The sequence below is a fragment of the Bos indicus x Bos taurus genome, chromosome 26, assembly GCF_003369695.1.
Source record: "Bos indicus x Bos taurus breed Angus x Brahman F1 hybrid chromosome 26, Bos_hybrid_MaternalHap_v2.0, whole genome shotgun sequence".
NCBI lineage: Eukaryota > Metazoa > Chordata > Mammalia > Artiodactyla > Bovidae > Bos > Bos indicus x Bos taurus.
The window spans coordinates 30,568,537-30,589,485 of NC_040101.1; the positions used below are offsets into that span (position 1 = coordinate 30,568,537).

General features: G+C 40.3%; 1 protein-coding gene across 2 annotated transcripts in view; it reads left to right on the forward strand.

Annotated features, from left to right (window-relative positions):
• The window catches only part of DNMBP (dynamin binding protein), a 117,282-nt gene that overhangs the window by 32,962 nt on the left and 63,371 nt on the right, over window positions 1-20,949 (forward strand). For both annotated transcript variants that reach the window (XM_027528494.1, XM_027528493.1), the window contains exons 2-4: window positions 1,385-1,538; window positions 3,045-3,167; window positions 10,081-12,087. In XM_027528494.1, the coding sequence (XP_027384295.1) occupies window positions 1,394-1,538; window positions 3,045-3,167; window positions 10,081-12,087 (2,275 nt within the window). In that variant the 5' untranslated portion in view covers window positions 1,385-1,393. The remainder of the gene's footprint in view (window positions 1-1,384; window positions 1,539-3,044; window positions 3,168-10,080; window positions 12,088-20,949) is intronic.

Below are 20,949 nucleotides of genomic sequence, written 5' to 3' on the forward strand. Positions count from 1 at the left end.
ATAAATGATTCACAAGTATGAAATGTATAGTGTGGGGAATAGTTAGTAACTCCTGTCTTTGTATGATGACATATCATGACTAGATTTATCACGGTGATCATTTTGAAATGTGTAGAACTATTGAATCACCAAGTTGTGTAACAGGAACTGACATGGTGTTATATAGGTCAACTATACTTCAGATACAAACAAACTCAGAAAAAGAGATCAGGGCAGAGGTGACTGGGGGAATTGGATGAAGGCAGTCAAAATGTATAAACTCCCAGCAGAAGACTCAGGTTCAGTCCTTGGGTTGAGAAGATCCCCTGGGAGGAGGGCATGGCAATCCACTCCAGTATTCTTGCCTGGAGAATCCCATGGACAGAGGAGCCTGGCAGGCTACAGTTCATGGGGTCACAAAAAGTCGGACACAACTGAGCGACTTTCTGTCACTTCACTGTAAGATAAATAAGTACTAGGGATGTAACGTACAACATGATCAGTATAATTAGTACTGCATATGTTATGTATGAAAGTTATTAGGGGTATACATCCTAAGAGCCCTCATCAGAAGGAAAATACATGTTTAAAATTAATTTTTACATACATTTCTTTACTTTTGTATCTATAAAAAATGGTGGATGTTCACTAAATTTATTGCAATAATCACTTCATGATTAAACGTATGCAGAATATACTCTGTTTCTCAGTCATGTCCAACTCTATGCACCCCCATGGACTAGAGCCCACTAGGCTTCTCTGTCCATGGAATTACTGGAGTGGGTTGCCATTGCCTTCTTCAGGGGATCTTCCAAAGCCAGGGATTGAATCCAGGTCTCCTGTATTGCAGTCAGGCAGACTCTTTACCGTCTAAACCACCAGAGAAGCAAAAACTTATGCAGAGGTGTATGTCAATTATATCAATAAAACTTTAAAAAAATAAAATATATGTGGAAATAGAGAAGAAATAAATAAGCAAAAAAAGATATAGGGAATAGATGAAATGCCATATTTCAATTCCCTACCTTTTAAATACCATATTTTAAAAATACCCTCTTGCCTTGTACTTTAAAAATGTTAATTTCCATATTGCCTTCCTCAGGCGTTTTGGAAAGTCTGCAGTTCCACATTGCATGTTTTCTGTTTCTCATAGCTATAGGTCATTTTTTTTTTTTTTTCGATTCCAGAATGACTTTGAAAATCAAGTGAAAATGTATGAGGAAAGTATTGTTTCTAAAGAAATAAATAGAGATAGCATTCTGATTTTTTTAAAGTACAAACTTCTTATTTACTTTGACTTCATTATAAGTACCTTTATATCTTAATGATAATTCTCAAGATATAGGTCTGTATTGCAGTGTCTTAAATAATTCTACTTTCCCATTTCCTTTACCTTTCTTTCCAGGTTTAAAAGATGGAGGCTGGCTCAGTGGTTCGAGCTATTTTTGACTTTTGCCCTAGTGTGTCAGAAGAACTGCCACTCTTTGTGGGAGATATTATTGAGGTATTGGCGGTGGTGGATGAATTTTGGCTTCTAGGAAAGAAAGAGGATGTGACAGGTAAGAGGCTTATGATTCTTCACATTCAAAATAGGCACAGGCACTCCCTTCTTTCTATATTAAAAATTAAGGTTTAATGGCAAGCCCAGTAAATAAACTTCAGATCCTTTTGTGTTTTCTGCATGTGTTTGCCGTGGTTTCTACCAGTGAGGAGAGAACGTCTGTTATCATTGCATCTCTCCTTGCAGGTTCCTTTAAAAGGTTGACGTGGTTAGGTACCAGCTGCCCTCCTAAATCCCTGGGTGACCTAAATTTATTAAAGTTGCCCTGTATCCTAGAGGCACTTACCTCCCACTTTGCATGCACCTGGTTTCCTTTTTTCTATTCTTGAAAACATATATTAGCACCAATTTCTTTCATGAATTTGGGAGGAGACTAGAAGTTCTTCTCCCACAATATGCATCTGTGTTAAATCCAGCCTTAACTTGCATATATTTTTGTACGTCTGGCTTGAAGTATATCTTACAGTCCTGAGAACAGACTCTGTTGATACTTAACCCGTATTTGGCGGATAATAGATTATTTCCCAGTAGATGTGATACCTCAGCTAGGATAAATATGGTGTGTCAGAAGTCAAAGAGGATAGGCAGAGAGGATTGCTTATTCAGGGGCCCTGGAACAAGAGGAAAAGAGCATGGAGGAACTGAGAAAAGTTCAGTCTGGCATGAAGTGTGAATGGTTGAGATGGGGGAGATGGCATGGGGAGATGAACAGAGACTAGATCATGGAGGACAGCGCATGCTGTGGTAAGGGGTTATGGAAATGGGCTGCTGTAAACGTGCTTCAAGCACTGTCAGGCTTGTATTTTACAAAGCTCTCTGCTTCAAATTGAAGAATGATAGGGAAGGGCAAAGCCAAAAGCAGAGAGGCGAGATGGAAAGTTGTTGCCGTAATCGAGGTGAGAAGTAGCCATGGCTTGGACCGAGAGGATGAGTCTTGAGATAGTGGAGAGGTGCAAGAGAAATATAGAAGGTGGAATCAGCTAAACTTTCTGATGCTTTCCAACTGACAGGCTTGTCTATCTACTATTACCTATTATAACCCTGCCCATCTTCAGACTCAACTATAGTTTTTTTCCATAAAAATTTTCATTTTTTTCCTGACCCGTTTTCTGCCTTCTCTGAACTTCCATAGCAATTTGTATACCTATGAGTTGACACTGGATTTCAGACTGAATTATTGCTTATGTCTGAATTAGATTTTATGTCTGAAGTCGATTTTAAGATCTTTCAGGGCCAAGACTGTCTTACTCTTTTTCCCCTCTGCAGTGTGCCTTTGATAGAGTGACACCCATTAAATGTTTATTGGATTGAATTGCACTCTCTGTGTTCTGCAGGCACCTAATTTTGTGTGTTGCACATTTTCTACAGTAGATTTTCCAGCTATGAGTACTCAGTGAGTTTTTAATTTGGGGTCTATAAATGAGCTCAGAAAAAAGTTTTTTGTTCTGGTACACAAATAGAAAAAAGAAATTTTAATACTGGAAATGTTTGCTTTTATTTTCAGGACAGTTCCCCAGCAGTTTTGTAGAAGTTGTTACCATTCCCAGTCTAAAAGAGGGCGAGAGACTGTATGTCTGTATTTGTGAATTTACATCCCTAGAACTGAACAGTCTTCCTCTCCATCGAGGTAAGTTGATCACCCAAGAGTAGTCTGTTTAAAATAATACTGGTGGGGTCAGTCCATTTTGACAACTAGATCTTTTTTGAATTTTTATAAGTAATTAACCTCTAGAGAGTCTTCAATAATACCAAGATAGAGCTGACAATAATAAATACTTATCTTTGAGTAGCATTTTATAATTTCTACAGTATTTTTTTCTCACAAATATAGTCTCATTTCATTCCCTATATCTTGTGTGGTCAAGTCTTAGGTACTAAGACTTATTTATTAATGTACAATAATAGAGCAGGAATTGTGGTGTGCAAATTAAGGCAGAGATGCAAAACATTCCCATTGCTACCCAACTATTAGGTAATGTTATTAAAGTTCTCATCAGAACAAGTTTAAAAGGAAGTGGGTTTAAACAGATAGTCATAGTCATGTCTCAGTGATATTTCAAGTATTTCTCGCTTCATGTACTCTGATAGACTTGAAAGAAAGTGAAAGTCAAGTTGCTCAGTCGCGTCCGACTCTTTGCAACCCCATGGACTGTAGCCCACCAGGCTCCTCCGTCCATGGGATTCTCCAGGCAAGAATACTGGAGTGGGTTGCCATTTCCTTCTCCAGGGGATCTTCCTGACCCAGGGATTGAATCCAGGTCTCCCACATTGCAGGCAGACGCTTTAACCTCTGAGCCACCAGGGAAGCCTGAGTGTGTAAAGAGTGACTAAACCATTTCAGCACACGTATGTACGTCCATACATTTCTGCATAAGCACAGCAACCAGTAGTGTTCCACAAACTGAAGCTTATGATCAGTGCAGTTTTGTGACTCACAGCAGTCATCAGAATTGTATGATTTATTGGATATATTAATATTATTACTTTTTTGAGTATGGCACTAAGGGGAAAGACTTAATTTCCTTTTCTTTTCTTTTTTGGGCCATACCTCATGGCGTGTGGGATCTTAGTTCCCTACCAGGGATCAAACCCATGCCCTCTGCAATGGAAACAGTCTCTTTACCACTGGACCACCAGGGAAGTCCTGAAATGGGCTTAATTTCTTAAACCATGTACATATATGAGAGAGAGTGCTCATAGAGGTGGGGAGAGAGACCAAGCAAACTCCCTAACCTTTATTCAGTGAGAAGAAAGGAAAAGTGGACTTTGACCTTAATCCTCAAAATCAATTGTCAGAGTTTCTAGTCTTCACTTTACACTGAGCCCTGCCTCTGTTCTGAATACATTTTTGCTAATCAGTGTTGCGAAGACAGAAATAGAGGAAGATGTTATAGTAGGGAACCTTATCTGCTCATACTCACAGTTCTTCCATTGGAGGGTTGAGTTCACATCAGTCAGACCAGTCAGAGGTGTGGAGAACGGGCCAGAGCCCAGTGGCTAACAACATTGATACGACTTTGTTATCTATTATTCTGTGTATAACAGTATACTATATGGGAATGTACAGTATGTACAGCATGACACATAGAATATGTGGGTTCGATCTCTGGGTCAGGAAGATCCCCCTGGAGAAGGAAATGGCAACCCACTCCAGCATTCTTGCCTGAAAAATCCCATGCACAGAGGATCCTGGTGGGCTACAGACCATGGAGTCTCAAAGAGTTGGACATGACTGAGAGACTGAGCACAAAGTTGTCTTAGATACTAAACAGATTTTCTGCTGAATGCTTGCCTTGAGAAGAGTGGACTGATGTGTTGTGAACTTGCTTTCAAGTTAAAATCCACCTCAGGAATCCCAGGGCCACCAAGAGGTTCTCAGGAAGACCTTGGTGTGGGCCTTTCAGCCACACGTCACCTCTCCGAAGACTGACTCAGGGCCAGGCTGGATCCTGGAGCCTGTAGATCTTATCTTAACTAGCTTGTAACAAGCCTGAGGAGCTCTTCTGTCTGTGGGATTATCCAGGCAAGAATACTGGAGTGGGTTGCCATGCCCTTCTCCAGGGAATCTTCCCCGCGCGGGGATCAAACCTGAGTCTCTTAAGTCTCCTCCCACTGGGAGGTAGGTTCTTTACCATTAGCACCACCTGGGAAGCCCCTTAAAAACATAAGCAGAGCCCAAAAGGAAAGAGTGCTGAGCAGGGATGCATAGGGAAAGAGATATATTGTTAATTATTAATGGTTTTAGCTTGTTCTCTTCTGTGATACTTTGCTGTCTGCCAGTTAACATGCTGACTATTCAGCTCTGTTTCCTTCTGTGCTTTTCACATCTTTTTGTTCTGTATGTCTTCCGATTAGGACATATAGCCTTTGAAGATGAGGAAGTTAGGTATATGTATACAATTTTTAATTTGGGGGGAATCTTAGCATGAGACACAGAAGTGATTTTAATTCCTTTGATTTTCTATTGTTTTATACTACATATGGTTTATGAAGATCCATGTCTCCGCTCGTGAGTGTATACATTCCTTTATCCCTAGTACTTTAGTACTCTTAATCCAGTTCCTTGTTGTTTCCTTACCTTTCCTTTGATCCTTCAGTGTAGCAGTGAAGCATCTCCTCTTCTGTGATTTAATGTATGTCGCGAGGGATTTGGAAACCTTTAAGAGCATGTGGGATAATGTTTGAGACCTGTTTTGTTTTACCTTGCTGCCTTCAGTTGTTATTTACTTACCTTTCAGAAGTATCACTGAAATAAGAGAGAAAGTATATTTATTTTAACTATAAAATTACATTGTTTATATATATGTATAATTAATAAATATATATTATATATAGTTAGAGCCAAGCCGGCAGTATAGTTTAGGGGGTGAGAATTCTGATGTCCCTAGATTTAAATCCAGCTTCACAACTCAGTAGCTATTGACTTTGGTTTAATTACTTAAGTTCTCTTGGTCTCAGTGTCCTTATCTACCAATGATAGCACCTACCTCAGGGTAGTCGCGAGGACTAAATGAGGTTATACATTAAAGCATCTGGCACAGGGAAAGCACTCAGTAAGAATTAGCCATTTTGTGGTTCTCATCCTGGAGCTCATAAATGTGCTTCAGGGGCCTCGTTTCTTGATAATTGTGTGAAGTTTTGTGTGTGTCTGCATTTTCCAGGGAGATTCTGTTTGGAATGAAAACCACCAGTGGTTCTGCCAGCAGGTGTCACCCTTTCTCCTTCCCCTGAAGCTTCCCATTTGTGTTGGTCTGTTCCCTATAGTTTGAGTTATATTTAAATTCAGAAACAAGTTTGTCTCTTAGAAAGATCAGTGCGAGTGCTATCCTAAAAAATACAGAGTGGGGAAAAGAGAGAGACAACAAAAAACAAAATGAGAGTATGGCAAAGAAAAGACAGTGAAAGAGGAAAAAAAAAGTTAGAGTGATGAAATATTTAATTGCCTTATACAATACAGAATGCTTACTCCTTGCTTACAACCCCATGCTTCTAGACTACCTCCCTACCCCCCAAAAATACCAATACAAATTAAATTGATAAATTTATTTATAAATAGATAAATGATAATTATCAGTTAAAGCACTTGTGTCATAAATTTCTGGTGTCATGTGCGTGAGATATCAGGATTAAGGTTCTGATATGGCTCATGTGGAAGCCTAGGTAAAGAGTGTGGTCAGTCTGCATAGAGCACAGAGTCCCTGAGCACTAGGATTCAGTGAGGACCTAAAACCTGCAGAGCCAGACTACTTATATTCAGACTCTAGGACTTTCTTATCATCTTATTCTTAATGCATTTCTTGTTCAAATATAAAATAAAAATTTAACCAGAAGCAACAAGCACTGTGGTGACTGGGATTAATTGTGCATAAATAAAAGGCTCAGGCTTACCCTAAGAGTCACCCCACTTCCTATTTTTCTATTCTCAAAATCTGGTCACCGTATTCCAGGAGTTCCTCGTATTGTTGTTTTTGAAGTCTAGAAATGACCACCAAGTAGCCTCCATTCCTAAACTATCAGAATGCAAAAAACTCAATAACAGGGCTATATAAAATAAAATTATTCAACAAAATTCTCTCTGAAGTGCTTTTTAGGGACTAAATTGTGACTTTAAAAAAAATTCACCTTTATTATATAGAAATAATCAACAGAATGACAGTCTGCAGATAGTAAAGCCTATCAAAACAGTCACTTAACAGAAAATAGGGAACCAAATCCTACTGTAAGGATTTCATAGAGATCTGGCATTACAAGAAAATATTCTGATTCTGCAGCTTTAAAAAAGCCAGTTCATTTCAAAGCCAATAGAGTGGGAGTTACGGCACACTTTTATTCTTGGTCACTAAAAGGCTTGTTGTGTCTGAACAGTAGCCATGTCTCCAGTGAGTTTCTTCTGTGGTCCTGTTGGAATGGGGAAAAGTCACTTGTAATTCTCAGGACCCCAAGCTCTGACCAATGGGATATTGAATCAGAAATTAAAGGGAAAATAGAAATACAAGACAAAGACCCTATTTTTCAGGAACATCTAAGCAAACCAGTATGAAATCAGTGAGAGTGATTTAGTGCCTACCACTAAATGCAAAAATCTCACATTAGGAGCTATATTAGTCTAGAAATATGCAAGTGTCAAAACTGTTGATATAAGTGATAAATTCTTTAGTAGACTACAGATGACCAAGATGTGTGCAGACCTTTAAAGTGTATTAGAGAAATATGCTAAGGTTTTGGATGGAGAGGCTTGTTTAGGAGGCAAAGTCCCCTTGTGTGGGATTAGATTCTCAGAGGTGAGATAATACTGGATAGCTGGGGATGGGGCAGGGGGAGGTTGTATCTGGATGTGAATGCCAGGTTGCATTGAGGTGAAAACATAAGAACAGCCTTTTGGTAGCTTGGGCTTCCCTGGTAGCTCAGCTGGTAAAGAATCTGCCCGCAATGCAGGGTTTGATACCTGGGTTGGGAAGATCCCATGGAGAAGGGAAAGGTTACCCACTCCAGTATTCTGGCCTGGAGAATTCCATGAACTGTATAGTCCATGGGATCACAAAGACTCAGACACGACTGAGTGACTTTCATGAACACTTTCTTTTGGTAGCTTAGTAACTAAACCTCTTTGGAGAACATTCAAAGCAAGCTTATTTTCTTTTAATATATTTCAGGTAGTAAGAATAGGATTATTATAGAAAAAGCCTTGGTTAATAGGAAGAAGCCTTCATGTCCCATGGTAAACATTTGAGCAGGGGAAGAATATGATAAAATTGGTATGTTTATAGTCTTAGTTTGGTAGATTGGAAGAGACAATGTCTGGGGAAAGTTTTAAAAGAAAGAGATGATGAGAGTCGGACTAGATGGTAGCAATGAGCAAGTGATGAATGGAATAAATGTTTTGAGAGAAATTACAGAACAAAAGGAAATTGACAGCATGGAGCTAGTTTTGGAGGGAAGATATATTTATTGGGAAATTGAAGAATCTTCACTAATAATGAGGACATTGAGTGCTTGCTGTGTGAAAGGCATTATATCAGGTTTTTGAAACAAAAAAGAGACGTGGTACCTGTCAGTATTGCATCTAATTCACTTCGTAAGAAGATAGACTTAATTTTTATAAAAAGAGCGTATAAATTGATACCCTAAATGATAATCCAGCATTCAAGTATGCTTGACTATAAAAGGCCTCATGATTTTGCCAGGTGCTTGGCTCTCCTGGTCTTATTTCACTTGGTCCAGTTGCATTCCTTAATCACCCCTACTCATGAAAGGGAGATTGACTTAAATGTTAAGAAAGTTAAAAAAAAAATTAAAATCGATAATCTACAAAATGAATAGTTCATAATTAGAAAATTAAAAGTTTGCTGCAAAACAATAGAGGAATTTGTTCACTGGGGTGAATCATAATAGGTTGAATTTTAGTTTCTTTTTTTTTCAGAAACAAGCACTGTGCCCTGTCTTTTCCACTCCTCACCTTCTTCAGCAGCAAGACAGATGCTAACTGTTTAGTGTGTATTTTGTGATGATATCTTGAAACAACAATATTGAAATTACTGATTATTTTAAAAAACAAAGTCCTGATTACTTGAAACTCTTTTAAAATTTCATTATGATGTATTTTCAGGATAAGGATTGTTCAGGAGGGACTTTGAAGATTTCTTTCTTTGCTAATTTTTTATATTGAATATAACTTAGTGTGAAAAATTAGATCTATTCAAAGGTTTCTAGTGGAAATGAATATGTTCTCCATCACTTATAAATAAATCCAGTGGCACAAACTTGTTGATAGTAGCATTTCTCAACCTTTTTGATCCTAGGATTCATTTACATTCTTAGAATTTTTGAGAACCTGAAGAGTACTTGCTTCTGTGAGTCTATTAATATTTACATTAGCTATTAAAGCTGAGAATTTTTTTAAATTATCAATTTATTTTTTTAATGCATATTAACATTAACATGAATAACATTTTATGAAAAATAACTAGTTTCCTAAACAAAAAAATTTAGTAAGAGTAGTAACATTTGTTTACATTTTTTGCAGATGTCTTTAATATTTGGTTTAGTAGAAGAAATCTAGGGAATTTCCTGGTGGTCCCTGGTGGTAGGACTCTGTGCTTTCGCTGCTGAGGGTGCAAGTTCAATCTCTGGTCGAGGAGCTAAGATCCTGCAAGCCATGCAATGCACTCAACAGTTTTTTAAAAATTTAATTTAAAAATAGGAGAAATCTAGATTATTTTATTTAAATCAGTATTCAGTTTGCCACATTACATTGTTTTGGATGAAGTGAAAAAAAAAATAATAGTTTTGACCTCACAGACCCTCTGAAAGATTCTTAGGGATCCACCCCCAGGGTTTTGAGGACCACATTTTGGAAACCACAGGTTTATAGGAATGTTCACTCTATTGTCACTAAATTGTCAAAAAGTGTTTATGCCTAGACTTACATTCCCTTGAATTTGGTAGGTGTTTAAGATGATGAATTGCATTATTACTTATACCACTGTCTTCCAGGGATGATAATGGAAGTCATTATCTCTGCTTCTCTTTTCTTTCTTTAGGTGACCTAGTGATTCTTGATGGCACTCTCACTGGTGGCTGGCTGCAGGGCCGAAACTGCTGGGGTGCCCGGGGCTTCTTCCCATCCTCGTGTGTCAGGGAGCTCTGCCTCTCCTCACAGAGTCGGCAGTGGCACTCACAGAGTGCTCTTCTCCAGATCCCCGAATATTCCATGGGACAAGCCCGGGCCCTGATGGGGCTTTCTGCCCAGCTGGATGAGGAGCTGGACTTCAGAGAAGGGGATGTGATTACCATTATTGGAATTCCTGAGCCAGGCTGGTTTGAAGGGGAACTAGACGGTCGAAGAGGCATTTTTCCAGAAGGTTTTGTAGAGCTTTTGGGGCCCCTGAGGACTGTGGATGAATCGGTCAGTTCTGGAAATTGTGATGACTGCATTAGTAACGGTGAAGTAGATACCAGTACAGGAGAGGAGAAAGAGCCAGAAGAGGACAGTGAGCAGCCGGGCACCTATGGAATTGCCCTTTACAGATTCCAGGCCCTGGAGCCAAATGAGCTGGATTTTGAAGTAGGTGATAAAATCCGAATCCTGGGCACCCTGGAAGATGGCTGGCTTGAAGGGTCACTGAAAGGCAGGACAGGCATCTTTCCTTACCGGTTTGTAAAGTTATGTCCTCAAACAAGGGTAGAGGAAACCATGGATCTGTCACAGGAGAGCGACCTCACCAACATTCCTGACACACCTTTGGATTGTTCAGAGAACTCCTTAGAAGCAGAAGGAAAAAGACATGAATTTCATGAGTATAAACCAGAGAAGTCCAACTGTGTGATTTCTGAAACACCCACTTCTACCCTGGAGCACCTGACTTCTGAGTGTGAAGAAAATAAACAGTCTCATTGGGACACAGATCCCTCAGGAGGGCCCCCGGGAAGCCCAGGTGCGGGGCACGAGCAGCTTCTTGTCAAATGCTCTTCCACGACAGATCCTTCAGAGGTCGTCAATGGTGTTGCGTCCCAACCTCCAGTACCTTTTCATCCTGATTTGCAGAGAAACCAGTATTATTCTATGAGAGGGGGAAGCCACCCAAGCCCAGACCAGTATTCTGACTCTATTCCTCTAGAAGCAAGGACTCGAGACTACTCCAGCCTACCTCCCAGAAGAACTTCATACTCCCAGCCGAAAACCCTGCAGAAGCCAGGGCCACCTCTTCACAGCGCCTCTTCCCTCATTGCCTCCAGGGCAGTCAGACCCAGCCAGCTGAGCTCTCAGCTCCACGGCCTGGCAAGATGTGTGAAAAAGCACTGCACACCCAAAGAAAGTGCTTCCAGCTTTTGCTCCGCCCCAGACAGATCAGAGACGAAGCCTGGTCTGCAAGACAGGGCACCCGCCCTGGAAGCCATGACACGGTCACAAGGAGACGGCAGCACGGACCTGGATTCAAAGTTGACGCAGCAACTGATAGAGTTTGAGAAGAGCTTGTCAGGGCCCTTCCCAGAACCAGATAAAATCTTGCGCCACTTTTCAATCATGGACTTTAACTCCGAAAAGGATATTTTCCGAGGTTCCTCGAAGCTAATGACTCAGCAGGAGTTGCCCGAAAGGAGAAAAGCTCTAAGGCCCCCACCACCCCGTCCCTGTACTCCATCATCTACTCCTCCCCATGTGCCGGGAGACCAGAACCTGAGACTGGATCCACCCCTGGCAATGAGACCCTCTCGCCCAGCTCCCCTGCCTCCCTCGGCCCAGCAGAGAACAAATGCAGTACCCCCCAAGCTCTTAACCTGTAACCGTCCTGGCTGGGAGAGCCTAGAAAAGGAGGGCCCGGAGAATGTTGACAAGACTTTGGACCAGACTTCCCAGTGTCCCTTGGTCTTGGTGAGGATTCAGGAGATGGAACAGGACTTGGATATGTGCCGCAGGGCTCAGGAAGAGCTCAACTTACTGCTGGAGGAGAAGCAAGAGGAATCACTGAGGGCAGAGACCCTTCAAAATCTTGAGTTCTATGAGAATAACATTGAGAGTTTGAACATGGAACTCCAGCAACTTAGAGGTAAGTGATTAGAAGATAGTATATACTTATTTCTTAATACCCTCAAGTCCAAGTAACAGCCTACCCAAGTTTTTAGGGATATGTTACCATTTTTGATGGACAACTAAGGAATAATTTGCTTTTTATTTATTTATTTGGCTGTGCTGCATCTTCGTTGCTGTGTGGGCTTTTTTCTGGTTTTGGCGAGCATGGGCTGCTCTCTGGATGTGGTCCAGGGACTTCTCATTGTGGCAGTTCTTCTTGTCGCAGAGTGCAGGCTCTAGAGCATACGGGCTTCAGTTGTGGCTCCTGGGCTCTCAGCACAGGCTTGGTAGTTGTGGCACACGGACTTAGTTGTATTCACCAGAATACTGGTGTATTCTCCAGTTGTATTCACCAGACTGCCAGAAGAAATAGTTTATAAAGTAGGAAAAGAGTGAGACAACAGCAGCTGGTCTAGGGCACAAGGAGAGAGCATGACTGCATGCCCTTTGGCATACATGCTGGAAAGCTCTAAACCTATATCTCCTTAAGAAAGTCAGTAATAAAAAGCACTCTATGGATCTAGGAGTTGCAGGATCCTAATAAATAAAAGCTGGGTATTCCCTGGAAAAGGAAACGGCTACTCACTGCAGTATTCTTGCCTGGAGGACCCCAAGGATGGAGGAGTCTGGAGGGCTACAGTCCATGGGGTCTCAAGAGTCGGATACAACTGAGCAACTTCACTTTCCTTTAGATCTCTAAAAGTGAATGAAAAAAAAAATCCAAGAAGAAAGAGTATTATTGGAAGATCAGAAATTGAGTAATTTTCTGAAAGATGGAAAGCAAATGGATTACAGAAAGAAAGGAAACCTCTGTCTAAGATATGCTCAGGCAAGAATTGCTGTGCCAGTGGGCATAGTTCTGTGGGAACTCCAAAATCAGGGGTACAACTCTGGGAGGGTGTCCTGGAGCACTTGCAGGGTGATGAATTAGAGACCAGCCAGGTCACTGGACCCACAGGTCATTTGTGGCAGCGGCAACATTTGCTCTCAAGGTAAAGCACGAGGGTGAGCCCTTAGACATGTCCTCAAGAGGGCGTTCATTTAATATGAGTATCGGAACTCTTGGGGGAATGCCAGGTAGCTTGATGACTTCCGAGGGCCTAAAAAGGAATCCGAAGGGAACACTGGCTCAGTGCTATATCCTCAAAGATACAGCAAGCTTCAGATTCTCCATCACCTTCTATACATACAGTTTTTGAGATACACTTGTAAACCATTCTTGCATTAGATGTACAGGTGGCAGAACAAAAGTCTCTCAAATTCCAGGTGGCAATAATTTCTCAATAATGATACTTTCTAGAATTAGTAGTGTTCCAGAGAAATGTTATATTCAACATTCCAGTAATGGACAGGTACTAATGGATGAAACTGTTCTTCTTTTTTTATTCCACTGACCTTTCTTTTTTTCAGTGTATTTATTTTCTTTTTGGCTGCACTGAATCTTCGTTGCTGCGCCAGGACTTTCTCTAGTTGGGGCAAGCGGGGCTGCTCCTGCTTGTGGTGCACAGGCTTCTCATCGCAGTGACTTCTCGCGTTGTAGAGCACAGGCTCCAGGTGTGTGGGCTTCAGTAGTTGTGCTGCACAGGCTTAGTTCCTCCGTGCCACGTGGAGTCTTGCCCAACCAGGGATTGAACTCGTGTTCCCTACATTGGCAGGCAGATTTCTTAACCACTGGCCCACCAGGGAAGTCCTGTTCTACTGACCTTTTTCAGAACTTATTTAATAATTCAGCTGGTGTTCCTTCTATTTTTTTTTTTAATTCTAAAAGTTCTGTACAATGAAAGACCCACAGTAGGTGGTTATAGTCTTAATCACAAAGACTTTTCTTTATCTGACTCCACCATATACAGTATTGGCAGTGTTACTGTTGAACTGATTGATTTTTAGTAGGTGTATTATTTGTATCAATCGCTAATATGATGAAATTACTTATTTCTTGCAGTCACTGATAGTGCCTCTTAAGGTTGTCTTTTTCTGTTTTCATAAAAAAGTACATCCAGCAATATAAGCAGTCCCTTGGAAGAGGCAGAAATTAATCAGTTTGAACACCAGCCTTTAACCCTCCAGTACAGTCCCATACAATCTCTAATCTTGAACTTTAAGGCATAAAATTTTAAACTTTTAAGAAATTAGGTATTTTTGGCGGGATTTGGTCTTCGTTGTTGCATGTGGGCTTTCTCTAGTTGCGGCGAGTGGGGGCGTTCTTCCTTGCAGTTCACAGCCTTCTCATTTCAGTGGCTTCTCTTGTTGCTGAGCATGGCTCTAGGGTGAGTGGGCTTCAGTAGCTGTGGCGCACAGGCTTAGTTGCTTCGCAGTGTATGGAATCCTCCCAGACAAGGGATTGAACCTATGTCCCCTGCATTAGCAGATGAATTCCTAACCACTGGACCACGAGGGAAATCCTTAAAGAACTTTTGATATAGTATTTGTCTAATCCTGATTAATATTTAGTTATTTGTATACCTCTCCATGAAAATTTTAAGCCTATTGAGAAGACAGCTCCTGTGTGATAGTGGGTGTGACGTTTCCCACACACCTGGTGTGTTCAACATAAGTAGTAGACTCAGTAAATACTTGATGAGTTGAATTGAGTTTAACTGAATGAAATTGAAGTTTCTGCTCTACCTTCCAGAGCTTTCGAAGATCTCCTACCTCCACTGTTTCTTTGAACTTGGACTGCTAGGGAGCTAGGGACTATTGGTGCTAAGATGCTGGTCTCCTTGTTAGATACAGTTAATAGTAGCAAAGTAGTCCAGTGGTGAGCCAAAATTAGGTTATTAAAAAAGAATTCGGTTCTTTGTAGCTATTGCTCCTTCTTTTTTTAATAAGAAAATGAATGGCAGATGCCTGGCTATGCGTATGGTATGGTAGGTATTTAATAGGAGTTTGAGAAATTAGAAAAACTATATTTAAGAAACACTTCTAATTGCAAGACTTAAGTATAGGAAGAAGGAGTATGACTTTATTTATTTGAACTGTAGTCACTTGGGGGCTCTGGTTTGTGCTTGGTGGTTTTAGAGCAGAATATACATGACTCTTTTGTTTACATTCAACTCCATTTTATGGGTATCAGTGTGAGTCTAGTTAGACCAACAGGGAATGCACTGAATGGATTCAGTTTAAGTATAGGATGGTGTATGGATTTCCATGAGAGCTCACACATAAATGTATATAGCCTTTATACTATTCTTCATATGGCTCCTTCTTAAGACTCTGGAATTATGAAGTCATGAGGACTCATTTACTAGAAGCTCTATTTTTTTTTTCCCCCCAAATCTGATGTGTTACCTTTTATAGTTTTCTGTTCCTGCAGGTATCTTTCAGCTCAGTTTTTATTTTCTATACATATGGTAAGGATAGTTGTTTTATAGTCTGGGGGGGATGACAGAAGATGAGATGATTGGATGGCATCACCAACTCAATGGACATGAGTTTGAGTAAACTCATGTAAACTCCTTGAGTAAACTCCAGGAGTTGGTGATGGACAGGGAGGCCTGGCATGCTGCGGTCCATGGGGTCGCAGAGTTGGACATGACTGAGTGACTGAACTGAACTGATGATAATTTCAAGGTATTAAGTCTTACTGGGAGTGTTTTTAATGTCACATGGTTCTCATTCATGTGGTCTACACTCATCATGTGTCTGGTTATCTTTTTCTGTGTGCTAGTCATAGTGTTTGGAAAATATCAAGATCTGAGATGAATTAAGACATGACTCCAGAGAGGATTTGCATTTATTTCTGTCAGTTGCTTGTGGTCAGCCAGTGTTTCCAAATTCCTGAAGGATAGTAATTGTGAGGTTCTGAAACAAGAAATTGGAATTCCTGGTAATTCCTAAAGTTATAAATTATTCTGTATTTTCTTAAAGGCTCTTTATATTTTGTTAATAATAGTGATAACTGTAAAAATTAATAGTGAACAGTTTTTCTGTTAGGATTATACTAAAAGTTTCAGAGATTTTATGTGTATATATATATGAAATAAATGCATGTGTTATTATGAACCAAAATATTAGATTATGTATCTTAATAACATGTAAAATTATTCTCTAGCTGATAATAAACTTTGAAATATTTTTTACTTTTTACATTAATTTTGGATTTGTAAAGAAGTTGCAAAAATAGTAGAGCTCCCCTATGCTTTCACTCAGCTTCCCCTAACCCTAATATCTTACATAATCATAAAATATTGATATTTATCAGAATTAGAAAATTAATATAATAGGTATCTGATAATATAAAATATTAAAAGAAGGGAATATTAACAAAATAAATGTTAAATAAAAAGTTTAAAAACTATAAAATGATACCACAGATATTTAATATTTAAAAGTGATTTTTAAAACAAAATTTTAAATACACAAGCATTAGTTACCCTATCTGATGGCTGATGGTATTGGTCTTTGTTTTGTGACTGATGTCTCAGACATAGAAAGTTTCTGTTGATGTTGGTTGAATTGTTGAGTGTATCCAAAAGCGTCTTCGGTGGGGCCACTAGGGCACATGTTGCTTTGCATAAGCTCGTACTCTGTTTTTTTTTTTTTTGTACAGACAGGTTTTCTTTTTTATTTTCTAGCAACTATTTGTATTTATTTTTTTTTTAATTTGATAATGCTTTATTTTTTTTTTATTTTAAAAAGCAGGAGGAGTAATATTTTTAGAGGTCATAGTACTTCTATCATTATATTCAAACTGAAGATCATCGAAAAGGCAGAGGTCATGAGTCACCACAAGAATTTTCACATTTTAGAAAACATAAATGAACATTGAAGGAAGTAAAGCTCTATCTTCAAGCTTTCCAGTGCTTCCAGTTTGATGCTAAAATTATTGGCTTTGTGTTCAATGCAGCGACCTGGTAAAGCAATGAAGTTGTATTACAATTTGTAGTACCCTCACTTTTGTTTTCTTTCCTATTTGACTATCATTTGTAAGGAAATCAACAGTTGATTTGCAGTGTTTTAATTCCTGCTGTACAGTAAAATGATTCAGTTATTCATATATACATTCTTTCTTTCTTCAGAGATGTGCACCATTTTTAAAGACTTTATTGGATTTGTTATAATATTGCTTCTATTTTATGTTTTGGGGATTGTTGGCCAAAAGGTGTGTGGGATCTTAGCTCTGCTACCAGGGATCGAATCCACACCCCCTGCGTTGGAAGGTAAAATCTTAACGACTGGGCTGCCAAGGAAATCCCTATTCTTTCTATTTATTAACAATTAAAATATTCTGTCTGCTTGCTATGATTTTGACTTCGCCATTGAAAGCAATGTTGTTTTGCTAATTCAAATTTTAGACAATAAGTTTGTGACAATATTCACATCTTAAAAAAAATTTTATTGAAATAGTGTACAACATATTAATTTCATTGGAAAGACCCTGATGCTGGGAAGGATTGAAGGCAAAAGAAGAAGGGGGTGGCAGAGAATGAGATGGTTAGATAGCATCAGTTAGTCAGTTCAGTTGCTCAGTCATGTCCGACTCTTTGTGACCCCGTGGACTGCAGCACACCAGGCTTCCCTGTCCATCACCAACTCCCGAGCTTGCTCAAACTCATGTCCATTGAGTCAGTGATGCCATCCAACCATCTCATCCTCTGTTGTCCACTTTTCCTTCTGCCTTCAATCTTTCCCAGCATCAGGATCTTTTCCAATGATTCAGTTATTTGCATCTTTACAGCATCAGACTTTACTTCCATCACCAGTCACATCCACAACTGGATGCTGTTTTTGCTTTGGCTCTGTCTCTTCATTCTTTCTGGAGTTATTTCTCCACTGATCTCCAGTAGCATATCGGGCACCTACCAACCTGGGGAGTTCATCTTTCAGTGTCCTATCTTTTTGCCTTTTCATACTGTTCATGGGGTTCTCAAGGCAAAAATACTGAAGTGGTTTGTTATTCCCTTCTCCAGCGGACCGCGTTGTGTCAGAACTCTCCACCATGACCCATCTGTCTTGGGTGGCCCTATACTCATGGCTCGTGGCTTGAGTTAGACAAGGCTGTGGTCCATGTGATCAGTTTGATTAGTTTTCTGTGATTGTGGTTTTATTATTTTTTTGCCTTTTCATACTGTTCATGGGGTTCTCAAGGCAAGAATACTAAAGTGGTTTGCCATTCCCTTCTTCAGTGAACCACGTTGTGTCAGAACTCTCCACCAAGACCCGTCTGTCTTGGGTGGCCCTACACTCATGGCTCATGGCTTGAGTTAGAAAGGCTGTGGTCCATGTCATCAGTTTGATTAGTTTTCTGTGATTGTGGTTTTCATTCTGTCTGCCTTCTGATGGCATCACTGACTCACTAGATGAGAATTTGAGCAAACTTCAGGAGATAGTGAAGGACAGAGGAGCCTGGCGTGCTACAGTCCATGTGGTCACAAAGAGTTGGACACGACTTAGCCACTAAACAACAGCAGAAACATACTGCATAATAGTTCAGTACTAATATTTGCATCTCCTCTGCATTTCTTTTGTTAAAATACTTGAACTATAGTTAAAAATACTTAAATGAACTACAATCTGTAGCAAATACAAGCACTGGGAAAAACTTAGCAAACGTATTTGGCTAGTATTAAATAATAGAGGGCTTCCTTGGTGGCCCTGTGGTAAAGAATCCACCTGCCAATGCAGGAGACGCAGGTTTGATCCCTGGGTCAGGAAGATCCCCTGGAGCAGGAAATGGCAACCCACTCCAGTATTCTTAGCTGGAAAATCCCATGGACAGAGGAGCCTGGCAGGCTACTGTCCACAAGGTTGCAGAAGAGTTGGGCATTGCTTAGCGACTAAACAACAACAAAATAATAGAATGTTTGCCTCTGAGCAAGATTTAACACGGCACAGAATCATGAGTCAGACTTGCCAATTTAAGGACTTAATTTTGCTTCTAAAATTTTATATTTCTTGGACCATCACTTACAAGGCTTATAGAAAATATACTGTGCAAATAAGCTTATTAATATTTATTTTAATTGCAAGAGTGACTCATTGTTAGCACACAGGGCCACTGAAACACACAAGCTTTATAAATACATTCATAGCATAGCAACGGCTACAAACAGTACTAACTGATAGATCCTGATCACTTTTCTTTGTACTCTTGTCCTGGGCAACCTTAATCTTCACTCTGTGTTCAGTATTTCTGCTTGTGGGCTTCCCTGGTAGCTCAGCGATAAAGAATCCACCTGCAGTATAGGAGATGTTTGATCCATGGGTCTGGAATATCCCTTGGAGAGGGAAATGCAACCCACTCCACTATTCTTGCCTGGAAAATCCTTTGGACAGAGAAACCTGGCAGGCTACAGTCTTTGGGGTCGCAGAAGAGTCGAACGTGACATTTTCTGTGTTGTGAAAGCAACTTGACATTGGTTGTTGTTGTTCAGTCACTAAGTTGTGTCTGACTATTTGTGACCCCGTGGACTGTAGCATGCCAGACTTCCCTGTCCTTCACTGTCTCTTGGGAGTTTGCTCAAAGTCATGTCCATTGAGTCAGTGATGCTGTTCAACCATCTCATCCTCTGTTATCCCCTTCTCCTCCTGCCCTCAATCTTTCCCATCATCAAGGTCTTTTTAGATGAGTCAGTACTTCCCATCAGGTGACCAAAGTATTGGAACCCTAGCTTCAGCATCAGTCCTTCCAGTGAATATTCAGGAGTGATTTCCTTTAGGATCAACTCATTTGATCTCCTTGCAGTCCAAAGGACTCTCAAGAGTCTTCTCCAGCAGCACAGTTCAAAAGCATCAGTTCTTCTGCCCTCAGCCTTCTTTATGGTTGAACTCTCACATCCGTACATGACTACTGGAAAAACCATAGCTATATGAACCTTTGTCACCAAAGTGATGTCTCTGCTTTTTAATATGCTGTCTAGTTTTGTCATAGCTTTTCTTCCAAGGAGCAAAGTGTTCTTTAATTTCATGGCTGCAGTCACTGTCTGCAGTGATTTTGGAGCCCAAGAAGATAAAGTCTCTCACTGTTTCCACTTTTTCCCCATCTATTTGCCATGAAGTGAGAGACCAGATACCATGATCTCAGTTTTGGGAATGTTGAGTGTTAGACCAGCTTTTTCACTGTCCTCTTTCACCTTCATCAAAAGGCTCTTTAGTTCCTCTTTGCTTTCTGCCATTGCTAAGTCACTTCAGTCATGTCTGACTCTGTGCGACCCCAGAGACGGCAGCCCACCAACCAGGCTCCACCGTCCCTGGGATTCTCCAGGCAAGAGCACTGGAGTGGGTTGCCATTTCCTTCTCCAATGCATAAAAGTGAAAAGGGAAAGTGAAGTCGCTCAGTCCTGTCCGACTCTTCGCGACCCCATGGACTGCAGCCTACCAGGCTCCTCCATCCATGGGATTTTCCAGGCAAGAGTACTGGAGTGGGGTGCCATTGCCTTCTCCTTTCTGCCATTAGGGTAGTATCATCTTCATATTTCTCTCAGCAATCTTGATTCCAACTTGTGATTCATTCAGGCAGGCATTTCACATGATGTACTCTGCATAGAAGTTACATAAGCAGGGTGACAATATATAGCCTTGATGTACTCCTTTCCCAATTTTGAACCAGTCTGTTTTTCCATGTCCAGTTCTAACTGTTGCTTCTTGACCTGCATACAGATTTCTCAGGAGGCAGGTAGAGTGGTCTGGTATTCCCATCTTTCAGAAGTTTCCACAGTTTGTTGTGATCTCACAGTCAAAAGCTTCAGCTTAGTGCAGCAGAAGTAGATGTTTTTCTGGATTTCTCTTGCTTTTTTTTTTTTTTTTATGATCCATTGGATGTTGGCAATTTGATCTCTGGTTCCTCTGCCTTTTCTAAAAGCAACTTGAACATCTGAAAGTCCTTGGTTCACATACTAGT